At 40.4% G+C, this 19,826-nt stretch overlaps 1 protein-coding gene across 5 annotated transcripts in view; it reads left to right on the top strand.

Moving 5' to 3' along the window:
• Positions 17-19,826, top strand: part of GPHN (gephyrin) — a 270,607-nt gene continuing 250,797 nt past the window's right edge. For all 5 annotated transcript variants that reach the window (XM_021401703.1, XM_021401702.1, XM_021401700.1 and 2 more), the window contains exon 1: positions 17-162. In XM_021401703.1, the coding sequence (XP_021257378.1) occupies positions 99-162 (64 nt within the window). In that variant the 5' untranslated portion in view covers positions 17-98. The remainder of the gene's footprint in view (positions 163-19,826) is intronic.

Raw genomic sequence — 19,826 nt, 5'->3', positions numbered from 1 at the left:
CTCGCCCCCGCCCCTCCCCCTTTGCGCTCGCGCCGCTCTCGCGCTCGCGCCCCTCCCCCCCGCCCGCTGCTGTCAGTGCGGTGGCTGCGCCGGGCAACATGGCGTCGGAGGGGATGATTCTAACGAACCACGATCACCAGATCCGCGTCGGGGTGCTCACAGGTAACGGCCGCCGACGGGGCCCGCGCCGCGGGTCGGGGGGCGGCCGTGGGTTGGGCCGTGCCGTCAGGCTCCCGGGGGCTCCCCCGCCGGCCGCCTCTTGCGGCGCCGCCGCCGCGCAGGGAGCCGAGGCCTCGGGCCGGGCCGGGAGCGGGGAGTGGGGAGCGGGGGCGGCTCCGGGAGCGGGAGCGCGAGAGCGGGCGGCGTTGGCGCCGCAGCCGCGGACGGGCGGGCGGGCGTGCGGGCGCTGCAGCCCGGGTCGGCCCAGGGCACCCCGCCTGGAGGGAAGGCAGCGCGGGGGTGGGCGCCCGCCACGGGGCCCGGGGCTCTCCTCCGGCGGCGGCCGCGAGGCCAGGAGGGCGAAGGCGTTGGGGAGGGCGGCCTGCGGCCGGCGGAGGGAACGGGCGGGCGGGAGCCGGGCCTGGCGGCGGGGAGGGGGGCGGCCCGGCAGCCTGCCCCGGGGGGGCCCGGGAGCGAGGCTGGCCCCGCGTCTCCGGATGGCCCTTCCCGGCGGCGTGGGGCGGCCGCGGGTGGGGGAGGAGGGCTGGCGGGGCGCCGCTGCCGGCGCATGGGTGGTCCCCTCGCAGCCCAGGCACTGCGAAGAGCGGTTTCGAGGCTGTGCGCGTGTCGCAGGCTCGGGGCTTCCCGGTCTCCGGGGGGTTGCGGTTATCCCGGCGCACCGCGGAGAGCGGCACGGCGGTGGCAGCGCGGCGGGGCCGGGAGCAGCCCCAGGCCGTGCGAGTGCGCGAGCGGCGGTCGTGGGGAAGGGAGGGGAGAGATGCGAGCGAGCCTTTTGCGCGTCAAGCTCGGAGCTTGGATCCAGAGCCTGGGCCGACAGCGGCGGTGCGAGCTCGCGTAGCGGTCTGTATGCGTTCGTAGAAGGGGGCCGCAGTCCCGGGAGAAGGAGTGGGGAGTTGCTCAGGAAGTTGTGCGCCCGCCGCGTGCCGGAACGGGCCCACCTGGCGCCCGGCCGCGAGATGGCGAGCAGCGGGCGCTGTCCGCAGCCCGGTGCTGAAGGCGGCCCGGCCGGCGGCGCGTGTGGCGGGGGACGTTGAGGGAGTCCGCAGCTCTTGTGCTGAAAGCGAGGGCAGGCGTGCGGTTGCACGGTGTAATTGAAGTTATAGTGAGCAGGAGGTGTCTGCCAGCAAAGCACTCTTTGAGTACTTGTACAGCTTCATGCTATGTGCCTTGGATTATTATACTGTGTTGATTGGTGAGTTGTAATTCTTTTTACCTGTAAATGTTCCCAGAATGCCCTACCATTTGTACTACAAATCCAGTTGTACCCGTGTGTCATAATTTGAAATTCTGTTGAGAAGAGTGTGTGATTTGATTTTATTTTGTCTTGTTTTTAAAGGGAAATCAGAAGACAAAAGAACAGAACATTTTTAGCCCTTTCTCCCCTAATGCCATTGCTTTGAATTTCATGCTGAAAAATTTTGCAAATTATTTTCCTATTATAATGGGGACACTTTGCCGTCTCACAGTTTTTCTAGACTCTTTTTGCTAACCAGTGTTATGTTTATAGACGTGAAACCAGACTTTATATAAATGTGTTAATGAATGCCATATCTTTGGCCAAACTTGTTTTCCTCTCTGGATTTTCCTTTAACCAGTGAAAGAGAACATTTGTACTTTGGGGGCATGGGCCACCTAGTTTCTGTTGTTTCTAGTTGTGGAAAGACAGCAAACTTTGGAGTCTGCTTTTGACTTTTTTTCTCATAAAAATGAACTGATAATTGCTTCTTGTCTGTTCTTACAAAAGAGTAGGTGTAGGAATAGGTAGATTTAGTACAAACACTATTTTTTTTATTTAATCATTTAGAAGAATACAGTGATCAGAAATTAGATAACATAATATGACTTACTTAGCTTTTCTAGTTAGGATCATAGCTGTATGTTTGGTTAGTTACCAATATATATACATGTGGATTTATCATCACTAGCATTGATGTTCCTATCCAACGTGGAATACTTACTTCAGCAAGTACCATTATTGCACCTCATGGTTGTTTTCAGATGGAATTTGAACTCCTTTGAATTGATTTGGAATATATGTGTTTTTTTTTTTTTTTAAATGAGGATATAAAACAAATATTTGCATGTGTTCTTAGCCTTGCCTGATGTCAAGATTGAGGTACATGGCTCTAGAGTATATTGTTAATTTGAAGTGGATGTTTGTCTTGTAGCTTAGATTTCAATGTGTTCAAGAAAATGTATTGTTGTAGGTGTTGCTTAGCACAGTTTTGTGTTTGTGCGTGTATTGCTGGTTTCCTACTTAGGAAGAAATCTGTATTTGTTCACTCAGGTCTCAAATGTTAATCATCAGACTGGTAGATTTTTCAGATGGAGAATGAGCTAGTGGGTTGGTCTTGTGGTGGCCTAATCTTTGCCACTTAGTGTTCCAAGAATCTTCCTTTAAAAACAAACAAAACCCAACAAAAACAGACCCCAAAGAAACAAGAAAGGTGAGGTAAGAGGTGAAAAAGAGGAAAAAAAGAAGTGGTAAGAATTATGGCAAAGGCTGCAGTATGTATAGGCTGTCTGTGGAGTCTTGTGTACCGGTGCATCCTTTGTAAAATACAAATGTTTTTACAGCTTTACTCTGGTTGTCCCTTGCAAGCCCTTCATGTCTGGCAGATCTCTCATAGAGTAAACACTCTAATGAGTTAATGAGTTACCGTTGGCATCAAGATATTGAACCTGGATTGGTAAATAGTTCTGTGATGCTGAAGTTGGCTGGAAAAGGAGAGAAAATAATCTTTGCAGTGCCTGGACTTGAACCAATATTAGGTCACCCTTCCATGATGGTGACATTGGTAAAAGTTGCATAATCTGTGACCCTTCTTGTTTGGCACGGCACTGAGCAGACCCTTGCCTAGAACTGAGCAGAGAGATCTAAATGGTGGTGCTATCTCTGCCAGCAACTCTTGTCTCTCTGATTTCTCTTTTGTTCTGTCTTTTTTTTTCTTTCCAACCCCATGTTCTTCTTCTTTACCTTTCTTCTTGTTTTCTGTCCGGTGAACATACAGTGTTTACTGTTACATGGGAATAGACTGACCAAAAGATGGCTACAAGCAAATGCTTTTTTCAGACCACTACTCATTACAGAAAAAAAAAAAAAGTAAAGTACGGAGTTGACTAAAGTTCCTTGAGTGTTTTTTCTCCTCTGTAAGAAAGTCGTTACTACACAAACAGTATTTTCTGTCATCCCTCTTCTTTTTGAATTGCTTGTTGCTTGTTTTGGAAAAAAAAATCTCTGACCTATCTTCTTTTTTAGCATAGTTTTACCTTCTTCAGTATGTTGACAAGGCGATGATGTACAGTTCTCTACCTTAATGAAACTTTTTTTTAAAGTAGTTAACATGTGTAAGGGGTTTTAGTGAAGTGCAGCACTTATAAATAGAAGAAATAATTCTTCCACTAAGTAAAGACTAAAATGATTTGACTGACAGCAGTGTGCCCTTGTGTCCAAGAAGGTCAGTGGTATCCTGGGGCGCATTAAGAAGAGTGTGGCTAGCAGGTTGAGAGAAGTGATCCTTTCCCTCTACTGTGCCCTTGTGAGGCCACATCTGGAGTGCTGTGTACAGGTCTGGGCTCCCCAGTTGAAATAAAACAGGGAACTTCTAAAGAGGGTTCAGCAGTGGGCCACAAAGATGATGAGGGGCCTGGAGCATCTCCCTTATCCTCTTAAGGGAGGATGAGGCAGAGAGCCCTGGGACTGTTCAGCCTGGAAGAGGCTGAGAGGGGATCTTATCATTGCTTATAAATGTCTAAAGGGAGGGAGTCAAGTGGATGGGGCCAGGCTTTTTTTGGTGGTACCCAGCAACAGAACAAGGGGCAGTGGGCACAAACTGTAATGCAGGAAGTTCCATTTGAACATGAGAAAGAACATTTTTACTTTGAGAGTGACAGAGCACTGGAACAGGCTGTCCAGAGAGTTGTAGGGTCTCCTCTGGAGACACTCAAAACCTGCCTGGACGCTTTCCTGTCCAGCCTGCTATAGGGAACCTTCTTTAGCAGGGGGTTGCACTACGTGCCCTCCATAAGTTCTTTCCAAACCCTAGAATTCTGTGACAGCTGTGGCCATGGGGCCTATATAACAAAGCAGGCAAAGGTTGCTGGATGCAGAAATTTAGGCCTTGGTTAGACTCTTTATACTGTAACATGAAAGATAACATTAGCATCTTTAAGTGTATGAGCATATGTAGTTTAATGAAATAGCTCAGCAGGTAGGAATGGTGTCGGAATTTGTTTCTTTGTAGCAAACATGCTTCTCAGAGCAGAGCCTTGTCTACCTGGGAACCCCTTCCAAGCACTGAAATTGAGTGGATCTGAAGTTTGGAGGTGTACAAAAAAACAAAAAACAAACAAACAAACAAAAAAACCCCACAAAAACAAACAAAACAAAAAAAAAAACCCAACAACAACCAAACAAAAAAAAACATTGTAAAAATTATCTTTGAGAAAAATGGGTAGTGATATATTTTAGGGTGCCAGTGTCTGTTAAACACTCCTTTAGAAACATATGCTGTTGATTTTTCCAACTAAAAAGTAATTTGCCCATCTTCAGCATTATTAAATTGTCATGACTTTGCTCTAATGCTCCACATCAGTAGCATGCAAGTTGTGAGATCTTTTTTCAGCGGTGATGCTGTTCAGATCTTGGATGTGCATTAGAGCTTATGTCAAACTTTCTCCCAGATGTCTGGGTGGGAGGGTAAGGATCGGCATTAAGTTTGTTAGGACTTACTGTCAGATCTCCTTAACTGTCTAAATGCAAGTTGCTTTGGTTGGTTTTTTTTTTTTTTTTTTTTTTGCCTGTAATCTGACTTCCTGTCAAAACTATATCTTGGTGGGCACTCATCTTCAAAACACAGATTCGGATGGGTACTTTTATGAGGAGCCTTAGTTTTCTTCCCAAAGCTTAGCTCAACAAACGAGCTATAGAAATACAGAAAAGCTGTACTTCCTCCATTAATAGCAGTAGAACGTTTCAAGACTGACCAACATTGGTTTCCCTCTTTCCTGAGCATAAGGCTGTCACAATGTTAATTTTATCTGTAGTAACTACTTTATCCATAGTAACTCTTCTATTTATAGCTGAAAGTCTTCATAAAAGTTTTTCTTCCTGATTCTTTTTGTATGGCTGTAAGGAAAACCACCTATGTTTGTTGACTGTGATCCATACAAATGTCCAGTTTCCTTTTTATAATTTCACAGTGTTGAATATGAGTTTTACCTTTAAAGAGAAAGTAAGTTCTGGATTTATCTTTTTTTTTTTTTTTAAATATACAGTGTGGAAAAAAATTGATGAATGGAATCTCAGTGATAAGAGGGTTTTACACACTGTTTAATTTGCTTGCTATGATAGTTTCCTTTTGAACTGAAGGAATTGGAGACATTGAAGATATGTAAAGCAAGAGATTATTTCCCTGTTATGCACTGATGTTTTAATTAATACCTTCTTATGTAAGTAACGACCATTAATTAGGAGGTTTGTGTTCTTGCAGAGCAGGAGTGAGAAGTCATATATAATCAGTGTTTCTTGATTTGCAGTTTATTTATCCAAATACGTAGTTGAAAGACTCCCATCTTATCCCATATTCCATCCCTGTAGTTCATATGTGACCGTACAGAGTTTACTGATAACATCTACTTTCCCTGCGTTGTATTTGTCCTCTTTTCCAGTAAAAATGGGAAACTTCCTGTGTGTGCCTTAAAAAATTATTGATTGCTTTCAAGTGTGGACTTAATGAGAGCTAACTTTGTTCTGGCATAACCTTTAGTTGGTTTCCCATTTGAGTTAATGGGGTGATAATGGAATATATGATCATCAGTATATGGTTTAGAACATCTGGCATACAGAATCCTGATACATAAATACCAATTTTCTCCCTTTAATTTTGATTTAACCCTATCTTTTTGTTTGTTTGCTTTTTTGAAGTAAGAGTAGGATGTATTTGTTTAAAGGTTCTTTCATACCAGAGTAGAATTTCACCAGTGTCTTTCCAAACATTGTCTTGGATGACCTTAGAAAGAGAGCAGTGCTTAAATCTGAAAATGGCCATCCGGAAATTTATAATACTTTAAAGGCAAAGATGTTTGTTGTGAAGTGCCACTGGGAAGTGAAAGTTAAAATTTTCACTTTGCTTTCATTCAAACTATGAAAGTTTATTTTGCATAAATGGGAGAATTATTTTTTTCTTGTTCAGATACTTGAAACAGCTTTCTTGACAGGGTTGTAATTTTTTGTTTTTCATTTGGGCGGGGATGATATTTCTTATCTGCCATTCGTGAGATGGATACTGAACAACTGGGGGACCTGGTAAACAAAAATTAGAACAAATTGTAGCTCAGAATTTAAAAGGTCTTGGAGTGGGTTAAATAAAACAACAAATTTGCATTATGTTCCAACATGTAGATTTAGTATGCAACTCCTTATTGGTTGTATTCAAATGCTCTTATGCTGGTATGGCCTTGCTTATGACAGAATTCTTATTGAAAAGCTAGCAGAATGCCTGAAAAAGCTGTTCTTGGAGAATAGGAGGGTAATAATTACATGGGAAATGAGAAGGAAGGACTTCTGTATGTGGGATATTTTTATGTAATTTTAAAAAAAGTTTTTATAGTCATTTGTTTGTTTAAATCACAAAACAATTGAAAATACTAAGTTGAAGTTTACAGGGAGCAAGTAATTGCGTAAAAAGTGCTTGGGAAAAAATAGGCTTTATTAGGCAGTTATCTTAGAAAATCTCATTCTGCAGTAAGAGATGTTTTGTGATGTGTTTTCTTTACTTGTTTTACTTATATATTAATTTAATTAAGCTTATTTTATGCCTAACTTGCTAATCAATTGGAAAAAATTAGCATAAGCCCTAATGAATAATATTCTGTGTACACTTCGCAAAATCTTGCAAATCAGGACTCTGTCCTACCATTGCGAAGTGGATGATTGATAGTAATGGCCTTCTGAAAGGGATGCAATACATTTTCTGTTCCTAGTACTATAAGATAAATAGCAAAACTTCCACTGGCTGGCTTCCGTGATTTAGTGAATAGGCTGTGTATTACAAAATCTATTTTGAGCCGTAAAGTGTTTTTGGTGTGTGCCAAGATCTGAAACAACTGACCCAGTGCTAATTTAGTTCCATATGCAAGTCTGTTACTTAGAACAGTAATCGTTAAAAGTTTTTTAAGATGACACTTCATTATGTACTTAACATCAAATTATATTAGTAGATGGATATAATAATACAGCAAGTACTGCACATGTATTGAAGACTGCTACTATAGAAATATGTTTGTCAAACATACCTTTTAATTTTCTTATTATATTATTTATTATGTCGTTGTGTGAAGGAACAGTGTGTATAGGCACTGAGTGATAATATATTTTGGGCTTTTGAGTACTTACTGTGTGGAATTCCACTTACCATGGAAATTCTTAGTTTTCTTTTTTGTACTGTATATTGAAGGGAATTTAAATTTTATGTGGAATATTTTTACTTCCCTTTTTTTCTTGTATTTATTTTGTTGGATTTCCTCTGTATTACATGTGACTTTTGAAACTTAAAATTGGGAAGCAGAAATTGAAGTACGTGGTGTGGCTTTTGGTGGTGATGATGTTTTTTTCTTTAATTATTAGTTTTTATTTTATTTTAATTTGATTTTGAAACATAGTGGATACAAATTTGTATTGAAACCTTGAAGTTGTCCAACTCACTCCACTCTTCAGGCGTTCTGGATTCTAAAAAATGCCCATTTACAAAACTAAGTTTGTAAGTTCTAACTTACTTAAAACTAACTTTAAGTTCTGTAATCTTAACTGACAGTATCTTTAGTAAAATCATTGTAGTTATTACCTGTGGTTATGCTTGACCAAGGAAGTATAATAGCTAAATTGCAACTAGTTCTATACATACACTATTGATAGGGGGAGGGATTTTCTTGGTGACTATTATTGTATCTGTGTGTTTGCTGAGGACTGTGTCTATGTGGTGCTGTTTTTGAGGACCTGGAAAAGCCCCGTATCCTACCTGAATGATGCAAGGTATTTACTAGGAGGCTAGCTGTTATTTAGAATCATTTTATGATAAGCTGGATGGATGAAGTGCAATATGCGTTCTTTAAGGTTTAAAATGAATTGCTGTCAAGTATCCTGCAGGTCTGACTCAGAAGGGAAAGGTCCCTAGGATCACTGCAAATGATGGAGTAGGCAGAGATTGCAGTTAAAAAAACAGCACTCCCTTTTCTCCTCAGCAAGATGCTGTTCGTGCTCTGGGATAGGAGGTTTAGAAAAGGGTTGACAGCAAGATCTGAGATGAACTGTCACAAGTCAGTAAAGCCTTCATCCAGCAGTTCTTGGGATGACCTTGAGACACCTAAATGTGGCAACAGTTATGAATTTGGAAGACCACTACACTTCTTTTTGGCTATCTCTTATCCCTTCCTGAAACAATTTTCATGGGGTTTTGGTGACAGAGCAGCCTGTAGAAGAGAAGATGCTGGTGCCAGACAGGTATGTTTGTTTTATTCCTGAGTCTGGGCTTGGGAAAGTGTGGGTGGCATTATGTGTTGCTGGAAGAAGAAAAATTCCAGGAGTTCAAGTTTGATAGGTTCCAGCTAATGTGATTCTTTCATATGCTGTAGTGTTGTGACATAGCAGGGTAGGTGGGTGAGAAGCCAAAGGTAACTATATGCTCCCTGTCGGAATCTGTATGTCAGGCAATGATCAGGAGAAAGTGACAGGAGTATGTATCTGGCAACAAAAATTCCTGTTGCTTCCAGGAAAAGCAGAAAAAATGAACACCAAAGGAATATATATATAAGCTTAATTTTCCCTTTTTTTTTTTTTCTTTTCAACTGTCAAAATAGTCCAGGGAACACTTCAAATAAACCTACAGCTAGTCAAGGGTCCTCAAAATCGGCTTCCTTGGAAAAATGAGCTTTAAATTAAACATACTGAAGACGAATGTTTTGAAACATCTTTAAAAGGTGGTGAGGGACAAAGTGTTTCAGTAGATAATACTCAGAAAACTAAAGAGATGCTGGAAAAATGTGGCCACAGATGCGAGTCTGCAACCCCCTGTGGGTAAAACTTCAGTATTGCTATTAAGGTCTGATTTCATACTTTAAGAAATATTAGAGAATATATCAGACCAAATGGTATGTAAATTTGGGTTAGACTATTTCTGTAACCGCCAGATTTTTTTTTTCCTACCATCATCGTGATGTCCTTAAAGAATTCAGTCTGATGCAGTCATTCTGATGATGTCCCTTTGCCTTGGTCAATGGATGTAGTAGATGAGTGAGGTATAACACCCTAGTTACTAGCTCTAGCTAAATCTAAGTGAATGTAGTTCTAGTTAACAGTATAATATACTTGATGGTAGGCTTTTGATGATCCATTTGATTGAGCAGACTGAGAAGTCTGGAGTAGGGGGATTTCTTTTCCTCCCATTGTGAGGGATTCCAAACCATTCCGGATGTGCAAACATTTGTTCTGGCATTTATTTAGCAAAATAAAGAAGAGGAGAATAAACTAGAAGATTTAGGAGGCTGTTGAGATTTGTGAGAGAGATCTTAAATCTTTTTTAAGTAAATGTGACTACAGGATTGTGCTATATGGTGTGATTACTTGGAGGAAGACAAGGCTCAGAACTTCAATAAGTTGGGAACAGACCTGTTAGTAAGATGCATAATGTTCAATTATTTAACGTATCACAGAATCAAATGCTATTCTGACATCTGACTCTGTTCCACAGTAGGGAGGTAAGCTGTAAGACCTCGTGATTTGAACATGCCACTAAAATTCCAATGGGGTAAGAATTAAAATGATTACTTGCATCTCCAGTGTGTAGGACTTTGTAATTTGAGTAAGACACGAGCTTTTTTTTCTTCTTCCTATTTTTTTTTAAGCATTAAAAATCAAAATGGAAACTAAGGTTCATGTTAAAAGCAACTGCCTAAAAAGCAACTACTGAAGAATCTCTTGTTCGTTAAGCTTCAAGGATGCTCACCTGCCTCTTCCTATTTCTTTCTTTCGAAGGAGATGGCTCTAGTTAATGCACAATGGTTTCAGTACTTGACTTTTCTCTTTGGCTTAGTAGTTGATGAAAGGGAATTAGTGAAAATACTTGTTGTCATTTCATCATTGTTTTGTCAGAAAAGGGTTCAAGTAGGCTTTTTTTTGAGAGATGTGGATGAACAGCACATCTTTCTGGAAAAGGCATCTGAGGCAAATTTCTGTGTAGCGTTAACTGGGACACATGGATTGTCCTTAATATTAGAAAAATCTCTTAATTCCTTGAGAGCCTGTCTTATGTTTGGTTATTGTTATGTGTAAGATGCTGTGATGGCCCATCAAATCATAAGGAAGATTTTGGATATGAAATAGTAATCGTTTTCAGTATTTCTTACCAGAAACACTCCTCAATAATTTTAGCAAGTCTTAATAGTCAGATTATCCCTAGTCTCTTTTGTTCTGCACTGGAAAAACACCTGCTAAAAACATTCTACCTATATTTTAGCCTCTAGAAGGTACAACTGCACATTAGAACAATATGTAAACAAAAAACTCTTTAAAACAGATGGTTAACATCTCACTAGCATCTAGAAAGTACGTAACAGTTAGAGGAAACTCTTCAATATACCCTATGTTGAGGATATTGTGAAAACATCAGTCTACAGCCATTCGATGCAATAGCAAAATATAGAATATAATTCATTTGAAGCATACATTTAAACTGAAATCTCTAAATGTCAGTGTTACAACTAGAAGTTATTTCAGTTAAAAAAAAAAAACAAACACAAAAAAACCCAAAGCAACAACAACAAAAATCCTGGTAGATACAGAAATTCTTTATGTTTGGAAATTAGATGCTCTTTGGATTCTGCAACAATAAATACAGAGTTTTCTTAGTTCTTTGGTTTGATGCTCTTTGTATGTAAGACATTTGACTGTAACTCAGTAAGGTAACTTACATTTTGTGGTTTGTTTCAGTCAATTTTAGCAAAGTCTATGTTTGAAACTAGAGCAGCCTAAGAAAAGCAGTTTTGTAGAGCAGCACACTTAGTACTGGGACTCCACGTCTGTGTGGTGGCTCGTGGTGGTTTGCTTCACATGATCTCAAGTAAGTAATGGTTGCAGTGCACCAGGTACACTCTTGGAGTGGATCTCGTTTTGCTTTGTCCAAAAGGAGTTCCACATCTGTGCTTTCATTCTCCACTGCAGTGTGAGCCAACATGCGGTGATTGAGGACTGTCAGTATTAAGTATTTCAAAAGTCCAGAATAAGCCACATGATTGCAATATTTTATAAAAGCTATAAATAAAGTAATGACAGAAAAAGCATGTCTACTCTAATGCTTAGTTTAAACAGGCCCTGCCTGTGCCTAGCTGATTTATCTGTCAGAAAAATACTCACAACACTTTGTCAGGGATTTTATCTTCCTGCATTCCCTGCATCTCAAGCTGTGCTATTCAGAGAGACTTTTCTCCTGCTGTAGCTGGCAGGTGTTGGTAGCTGCTCACCTCCTTTGACCCTGACAGAGCTCTGCCCAGGTTTGCCTCTACTGCCAAGCGTTTCAGACCATGTTCTTTCTTTAGTATTCCCCCACCCATGTATTTACTTCTGTGGAGATACATGCTGTAATCTGACTGCTGGCTGTTGCGGGAAAGTGTGCTGCTGCTTTTTGCTGCCCTGCTTTGCAGTTACGTGGCCTTGTCTCTGTTGCACACTGATTCTGTCCTGCTGTTTCTCACTTTGTGCAAAGCCAGGCAAACTGGCTAAGCCCATGGAAAGCTGGTCTTTTTGCAGAGGAGGGATTAGACACTCATTGTTTTGAAGTGTTTTCCCCTTTTTTGCAAGTGATGCTTTGTCAGGGCAGGTACCCTCTCAGTGATATTTGTCAGCTTCCCCTGGCTGACAGACAGAGACTGCCTTCACTGAATAGTATGCAGGGAAGGATTTGTCCATTACAGGAAATTATTTTCAGCAGAGGATAGCTCAAGATATTTTCCCACTTTGTGCATAAACTTTTGTTTTATCTGTGTAGTAGCAAGATGAATATGAAAATGAAGAGCTAAGCATTTAGTAACCTCAGGATATTAGGGTAGCTAGGAAATCTGAACATTAGGCTTCTTCAGTGCTAAACTTGGGAAAAGGCAAATACTATAGTATTTATCTAAAGAGAAGTTGAAAGAATGGTTTTTTTTATTAACATGCTAAATTTTAATAGTCAAAACTTACAACATATGGTTTTTTTTGCAAATTATTATATTGGCTACAGTATGCCTGATAAAGAGAACTCATTTGAAACAATGTTCACATTATTTATATATGCATATCCATATTTAAATAATATATGTAATATGAGATTTATGTAAAATTACCCATTTCTATTTTCATTTGCCATTTGCCCATTTTCCTTTGCCTTCTGCTCAACAGACTTCTTTGACACTATTCAATCTGTCATCTTGTTTATGCTCAAAATAGTTTTTCAAAGGATATCTTTATCAGGCAAATTAGCTAGTATGCTAATTTTGAGGATGCTAATATGATGTGTACAGGATGGCCACAGATATGCCACTTCTCTTTTCTTTGGCGCCTGTGTGCACATCAATTATGGAAATTGTCTGCATGCAGAATAATTTTCTAACTTCACTTTTGTCTGCAGACCTTCTTTCTGACCTGAACAGAGTCATTGCCTTTCTCTTGAACAAACTCATGTGATGGAAGTAACTGGAATGACCAGTCACAGCTAGATGGATAAGTCAGGCTTGAGGATTCTTGATGTTTTCTTCAGAAGGGGAGGGACTGGGGTGAAGTTACTGTAGTGGAAATGCTAAGTCACGGCCTGAACCAGTGATTGAGGTCCTGGTGGGAAGGCAGGGCCAACCCAGGGAAGCTCAGGTGCAAGCAATGCACCTGAGTGACCAGAAGGGGTGTAGCCAGGATCCATCCCTTCCCAGACCTCATTTAAGGGTTAGCAGTGGAGGTGGGGGTATCTCTTGCTGGAGATCTCTGCCTACTGGTGGCCTCCTAAAGGTGAGCGGTGTTTTTTTTTTTTTTTTTTTTTTTTTTTGGTCATTTGTATGTCTGTGGCTGCTGCATTTGGGCTCATTCTCTTTTGCTGTAGCCAGAGACTTTGCCACCCCGCTATTATCATGGTACTTTCCATCCCATTGTAGCATTACAGTTACATAATTATAATCAGGTGACCCTGTGCATTTACTTTGGGCCTTATTTCTCTTAAAATGAGAAGCCTACTGGTCTGTGCATGTCCAATGTTGTGTATATGTCTATGGTTTCCATGGCTACTAATTATGTATAGACTGTGTTTTTTAGCATCCAAATGCAGTGCTTGGAGATAAAGCTAGCTAGCTAAATTGTGTTTTACAAGTTGTAATGTAAGTAGCATTTCAGCATTAAAATATGTTCATAGTGGAGATCAAGAGGAACTGATTTAAAATAGCGGAAAATGCAGGAATTCTGTTGTAAAAGAAAAAGCAGTTCTAACATTCAAAACCACTCATTCTAGAAGAACAACTTAAAGGCAAATTATAAAATGGAATTTTATGGGAAATGGGGGAAGAAGAAAGCATAAAGGAGGCTGTTGATGGCAACACTGCATAACACAAGATGTTATCATATAAAGTACAGTTTCTAGCAAAGAATTTAGAGACTGGGGTTTTGCAGATGAGGTGTAAAGGCTGTTGTCAGTATGCAGATTAGCTAAACAGGAAAAGATTTGTATGCTTAATGATTATGCTTTCAGCAGTGTCTTGAAGTATCCGTTTGCTACGAGAGTTTAACACAACACATTAAGGAAGGCAAAATTAGAAAATTGTTTTCTATTAAGAAAAATAGAGAAATAAACAGATTATACATAAGCTTGTAATCCCAATTTTAAATAGACTCTTCAAAAATCCTTTACCAGGCCTCATTCAAAGTTGACAAGTATTGAATCTTTTAGGAGTTCTTTATAAGAAATTTGTCTCATACTCTATTTTTGTAATAGTGAAATTAATCCCACCTAGAGAAGTTATTCTGTTTGTGACCTCTCTCTTATATCAGCAAAATTGTTCTTATATATGGTGAACAAAGCTGTGAAGTGATCCACATGAAAATAATTTTCCAAGCTAGTTTTTAGTCAATTTCTCTTAGCTTACTGTGGATAAATGCTTGTGCACGTGGTGGTGATGGGAACAAGTTGCTGAGAGTAGGAATAAGATGGTGTCAACGGTTTACGGGCGTTAGGCCTGATTCCGTGACAAAGGGGACGGGGGACCCAAGGGCCCACGTCCCGGGAGAAGGGGAAAGGGGAAAAGGGTAGGGAGATGGCCCTGAGAGCAAAGAACAGCGGCAACAATCTGAGGAGAAACAAACTAATTTACTAAATAAAATATCGGAATGCAAAATAACACACTATACTACAATATAATTACAATTTAAGCTGATAAATCCAATACAGAGAATGTCCCAAAATCAAGGTAGGCCTTACTCTACTACCGACGATAAGACGGCTGGAGAGCGAGGTGCTGCCAAGACGAGAGACGGGCGGAAAAAAGGGACGAGGTCTTGTGATCTGCAAGTTTTTATACTGCGAGCTTCTATCTTTTCCCTCCGGCTGGAAAATGGTAACAAAGGAGCAAAGTACCGTGGGGACTGTAGTGGTCCTTCTCTTCTGAGAACTAGGTATGTCCACTACATGATGTTATGATGTGGAATACCAATAACCGAAAATCACAAAACCATGACAGATGGGATTGTCTTTTGGTAATAATGCTGAGAAAAATTGATCTTCAACCAAGGCACTAGCACGCCATGTGCTTTGGGAGTAAGCTGTTGCCAGACATTCAGAACTTACATTAATGCTGTGATCTACTTTTGTTAAGATGAAGTTGGAAAGATCAGGAGTTTCACTTCCAAGAAGACTGAATGAATAAGATCATGTCTCAAAGCCTTGTGTACCACTCATTGTCTACTGATTGCAAGTTCAGAATCAGTGGCCTGAGGCTATGTACAGTGGCCCAAAAATAAGTTGCCTTCCATTTATATAGTCATGCTCACAGAAGCATTTACTGTTTTTGGCATGCTTCTTTTGCTTGTATGTTAAATGATTAGCATCCTGTTTTTCAAGTGATTGTGCTACTTCTGGTGATACCTGATTGATCTGTGGATCAGTTGCTACTGTACTAATGTGCTCTTTCAGGAGAACAGCAGTCACAGAATTGTGGAATGGCTTGTGTTGAAAGGGACCTTTAGACCATCCAGTTCCACACCCCTGTCATGGACCGGGTTGCCACTGACCAGATCAGTCTGTCCAGGTTCTCATCCAACCTGTGCTTGGACATCTCCAGGGATGGGGCACCCACAGCTTCTCTGGGCAGCCTGTGCCAGTGCCCCACTGCTCTCTGAGTAAAGAATTTCTTCTTAATACGTAATCTAAATCTTCCCTCATAGTTTAAAACTTTTCTCCCTTGTCCTATCGTTTCAAAGGAGGTAACAGTTACAACGTAACTGAAATAAATCCCTGAAGGTGATAGTAGTGAGTTGACACCTTCCTTCAGTTAAGCCAATACCCAGTCACTCATTCTGTCTAAGTGGGATGGGGCAGGGAATCAGAAGGACAAAAGTGAGAAAACTTATAGGTTCAGATGAAAGATGGTTTAATAAATAAAGCAAAGCTGTGCATGCAAGCAAAGTTAAGCAAAGAAATCTTTCACTACTTGTAGGCTGATTTTTCAGCTTCTTCCTGGAAATCTAGGAAGCTTTGTCGTGCATAGTGAGACAAAGGTCATAACCACAAGTGTCCTTCACTTCCTTCTCTTTTCCATGAGCTTTAGTTGCTAAGCACCACATCATATAGTATGGGATATCACTTAGGTTAACTTCCCACCGGTGCCCTCCAGCCAACTTCTTGCCCACACCCAGTATTTAGCAAGTGACAGTGGGGGGAAAAGGAAAAAAGCCTTGCTGTTGTGCGAGCACTCATCAATGGCTAAAACACAAGTGCATTACCAGTGCTGTTTTAGCCAAAAATCTAAAACACACAGTGCTTTACTAGCTGTATGAGCAAAGTTAACTCCATCTCAGCCAGACCCAGTATAGTAGTGCTACTGGCATAATTTAAAGGCTTTGACTTTTTTTTAATATGGCTTCTTTATTTTGGATTTAAGCAGTGGTCTTAATAAGCCTCTTTAAGTGGTAGTATCTAGGAAGTTTTAATTAATTGTTGAAGTATATACTGTTAAGTAGCATATATGGGTTATGTCTTTAGAAAAGATGTTTGGAATCAAATTAAAGGAAGGAAGGAATTCTGACATTCCAGGCTACCTTGTTGTTCGGAACTGGTTCACTTCTTCCATGATCTGAACTTCCAAGTTAAATTTGATTTGAAGAGCTACTTGCTTGGAAATGAAGTTGAATAGACTCTGAATTCCTGAAAGAACAGATGAGGAGAGTTGCAGGCAATTGTTCTGTGCGTAGTTGTAACAATGACATGTATTTCTTCTGATTTTTATTTTTTTCAAATAAGTACATACTTGTGTTAGCAAGTGGTTCACATTATTCAACCAAATATATCTATGAAAAGGATCTAGGGTTTTCAGAGTACTCGTAAGTCCTTTCTGAAAAAAGACACTTTTCTGCTTTTTCCTTTCCTATAGTTTTAAAAGTATACTGAGAGAAGGGGAATCATTACAGTAAATAAGTATGTTGTATAAAGAATTTTTTTTGTGGGAAGAAAAATAGTGATTTGTATTTTGGTTTTCTTTTCTCATGTCATCCCTCTCTCACAACATCTGTGATGTTTCATGTAGTGATTAAGCTGATCTTGCTCACAACTCACATGCTCTGAGCCCTGCCCCACTAGTTGCTGCTTCAGTCTGGTGTTGAGGCAGCAAGTTAATATTGTTGGAGAGATCTTGATTTTATTTCTTAAGACAGATGAAGCTCATCAATTTCCATTTTTTTCTTTTTGCACACATTTTGTTTTTAATTGATTTACTTTATCTAAATTAAACTTATTTCCAGTAAACTAATAATGTAGAAAAGCTTTTTGCAAAACAAAATAAGCATCTGTGGATGCGACGTTTACTGATCTACTCTACTTTCTTCAGTAGGCATGTTCAATTCAAGTTGTACAGCCTCTCACACAGGGAAGTCCTTGCTTCTCAAAATGTGTCAAATCTGTTTTCTTTAGTCTCTGAAAGCATCCCAGGATGGTCAAGGAGCGTTTCTGGTTGTTAGAACGCATGGGCCTGCACTTCCTCTGTTCTGTTGTGTGCTATCAGTGCATGTGTACGCATCCATGCGTGCAGGCAGAAGTGTGTATTTTTCAATCTGGTTTAGGATTTGGAAGAGAGACTCTGCCCTTAAATAATTGGAACCCTCATTTACTTCTAAGAACAGAGTTTGGTCTAAATGCTTGTGTTTTAGTAAGGCAGAGGTATGATGTTGTATGCAGCTTCCTAATTCAGGATGAGACTGAAGAAAACAAAATTATCTGTACAGTGAGCTATGGCATAAAGTGTAAAGTCTGAAGGTACAGAGCTCCTGTGCTTGTATCTGCGCTTCTAGTACACTGTCTTCGTATTGGATTTTGCACAGCTCTACAAAAGTGTCTTGATAGCTTTTCACTTGAGTTGTCTGAAAATTCTTTGTGCTCTTTTGTGTGTCTTTTGAGTTACCTGGGAATATGTATACCTATGTAGCCTTGCCTAACCTGTCATTTTGATGGCATCTTCTGTTAGTCTCTTTCATGACTGTAGCAAAGCCTTAGCATCAGCCTGCTGTTGTCAGCAAGAAACTCTTTAAAACTCTGTTTTTGTCCTCTTTGATTTCTTAGATATCAGAACTGAAATTTCCAACCTCTTAATAACTCTCTCACTGCTGCGCTGCGCTGCCTTCTTGTCAGATACTCTCTACTATTCCTTAGTGTGCATGTTCTGTTCCTTTCCAGGCCTCTGCTGTGTATCCAAATGACACTGCTGATGCTCAGCCCAGTCACAGAATCACTGAATGGCTATGGTTGGCAGGCACTTCCAGAGACCACCTGGACCAATCTGTGCTCAAGCATGGACACCCAGAGCTGTCTGACTAGGCCCATGTCCGGGCAGCTTTTAAGTACCTCCAAGTACTGCAACTTCTCTGGGCAACCTGTGCCAGTGCTTGGTTACGCTCACAATAAGGAAGTGTTAACTGATATTCAGAGGGATCCTTCTGTGTTTCTGTTTGTGCCCATTGCCTTGTGTCCTGACACTGATAATTGCTTGAAAAAAGCCTAACTCTGTTTTCTTTGCATCGTCCCTTCACATATCTGTGCACGCTGGTAACATCTTCCCGAGCCTACTTTTCTCCAGGCTGAATAGTCCCAGCTCACCCCTATTGTTATTGGCCTCCAACTAGACTTGGGGCCGCTGGTCGCTTTTGTGCCCAACCATTCACCCAGGTTTTTGATTCACCTCTCTGTTCTTCCAACTTAGCCTTCTTCTGCTTCTCTGTGAGGATTATATGGGATATGGTGTCCAAAGCCTTGCTGAGTTTGAGATAAACAGTACCTGTTGCTCTCCTGTCGTGTACCAAGCCAACCCTTCCCTTCTAGAAGGTGTCTTTTTTTTAACGCTGAGCTCTATGTTCTGCTCCATTTGTTATTTACCTGTTAGTCAGATGGATAGAATAGTCTAGTTCACCTCTGTATGGAACCTTCATACCGAAGGTATCTGTAAAGCTTGTTTCATTAATCTGCCTGACCCCTTTCTTTAGAAATACAGGCCTTATATGCAACAAAACAATGCCCCACTCTGTGACTTTACCATAAATTCTGGTATGCAAAATGTAGGATGAGAAAAGACATCTGTTGTTGGTTTACATTGTTCATTAATTGTTTTCCAACAATTTGTCAGTAACGTTAATTTTACTTCTAACACCTGTTTGCTTTTTATAGATGCTTAGGAGTCTTTGGAGACTTCTTTTCTTTTGCTTCAATGGCATCAGAAATGGAAATTCAGCTTCCATAATTTCATGGAATTTTCTTCATAGGAAAAAACTAAAGTGAACATTTTAACTGTGTTAGTTCTATTTAAAGTCAATGTAATACATTTGTAATGTTTCTCTGGGCTGTTACACAGCTATCTAATGTCTATTACTGTGCATTGACAATGCATCTTAAGATACAGGCTAGCTTTTTAATGATAAGTGAATGTGATTGAAGAAAACGCTTTTACTGTGTGCCCATTTCAGTAACTCTTTCATTTAAACGTGTTCAAAGCTCACAGTACCGCATGGATTATAGCCGTTGTGTTATTTATTCTATACTGAATGTAATTTCAGATATTGAATTGTGACTGGTAGAATTGGTTTCTGTATAAATCTATGTGAAGCTCTTTCTCCCAGTGTAGATAATCTTTGATTTATACATTTTGCAGGTTTCTTTTCTCTCATCTCTACTTCGTGAGTTCTTAGGTAGAAAATAAGTCTTTAAATATATATGCCAGATAGGCTGTATGCTAAAATACGCTTTTTTCAAGTCTGTGAGGACAAAAACTGATAATAAATTAATATGTGGGATTCTTGAATAATCTTGGATTCTTGTATTACCTTGGATTCACTCGCAATTATATTTGTCTACTGTGACTTTTAAAACATGAATTACTAGAAA

This window comes from Numida meleagris, chromosome 6 (genome assembly GCF_002078875.1).
Source record: "Numida meleagris isolate 19003 breed g44 Domestic line chromosome 6, NumMel1.0, whole genome shotgun sequence".
Classification (NCBI taxonomy): Eukaryota; Metazoa; Chordata; class Aves; order Galliformes; family Numididae; genus Numida; species Numida meleagris.
The sequence above is the reverse complement of the archived record's forward strand: the minus strand, read 5'-3'. Positions and strand labels throughout refer to the sequence as shown.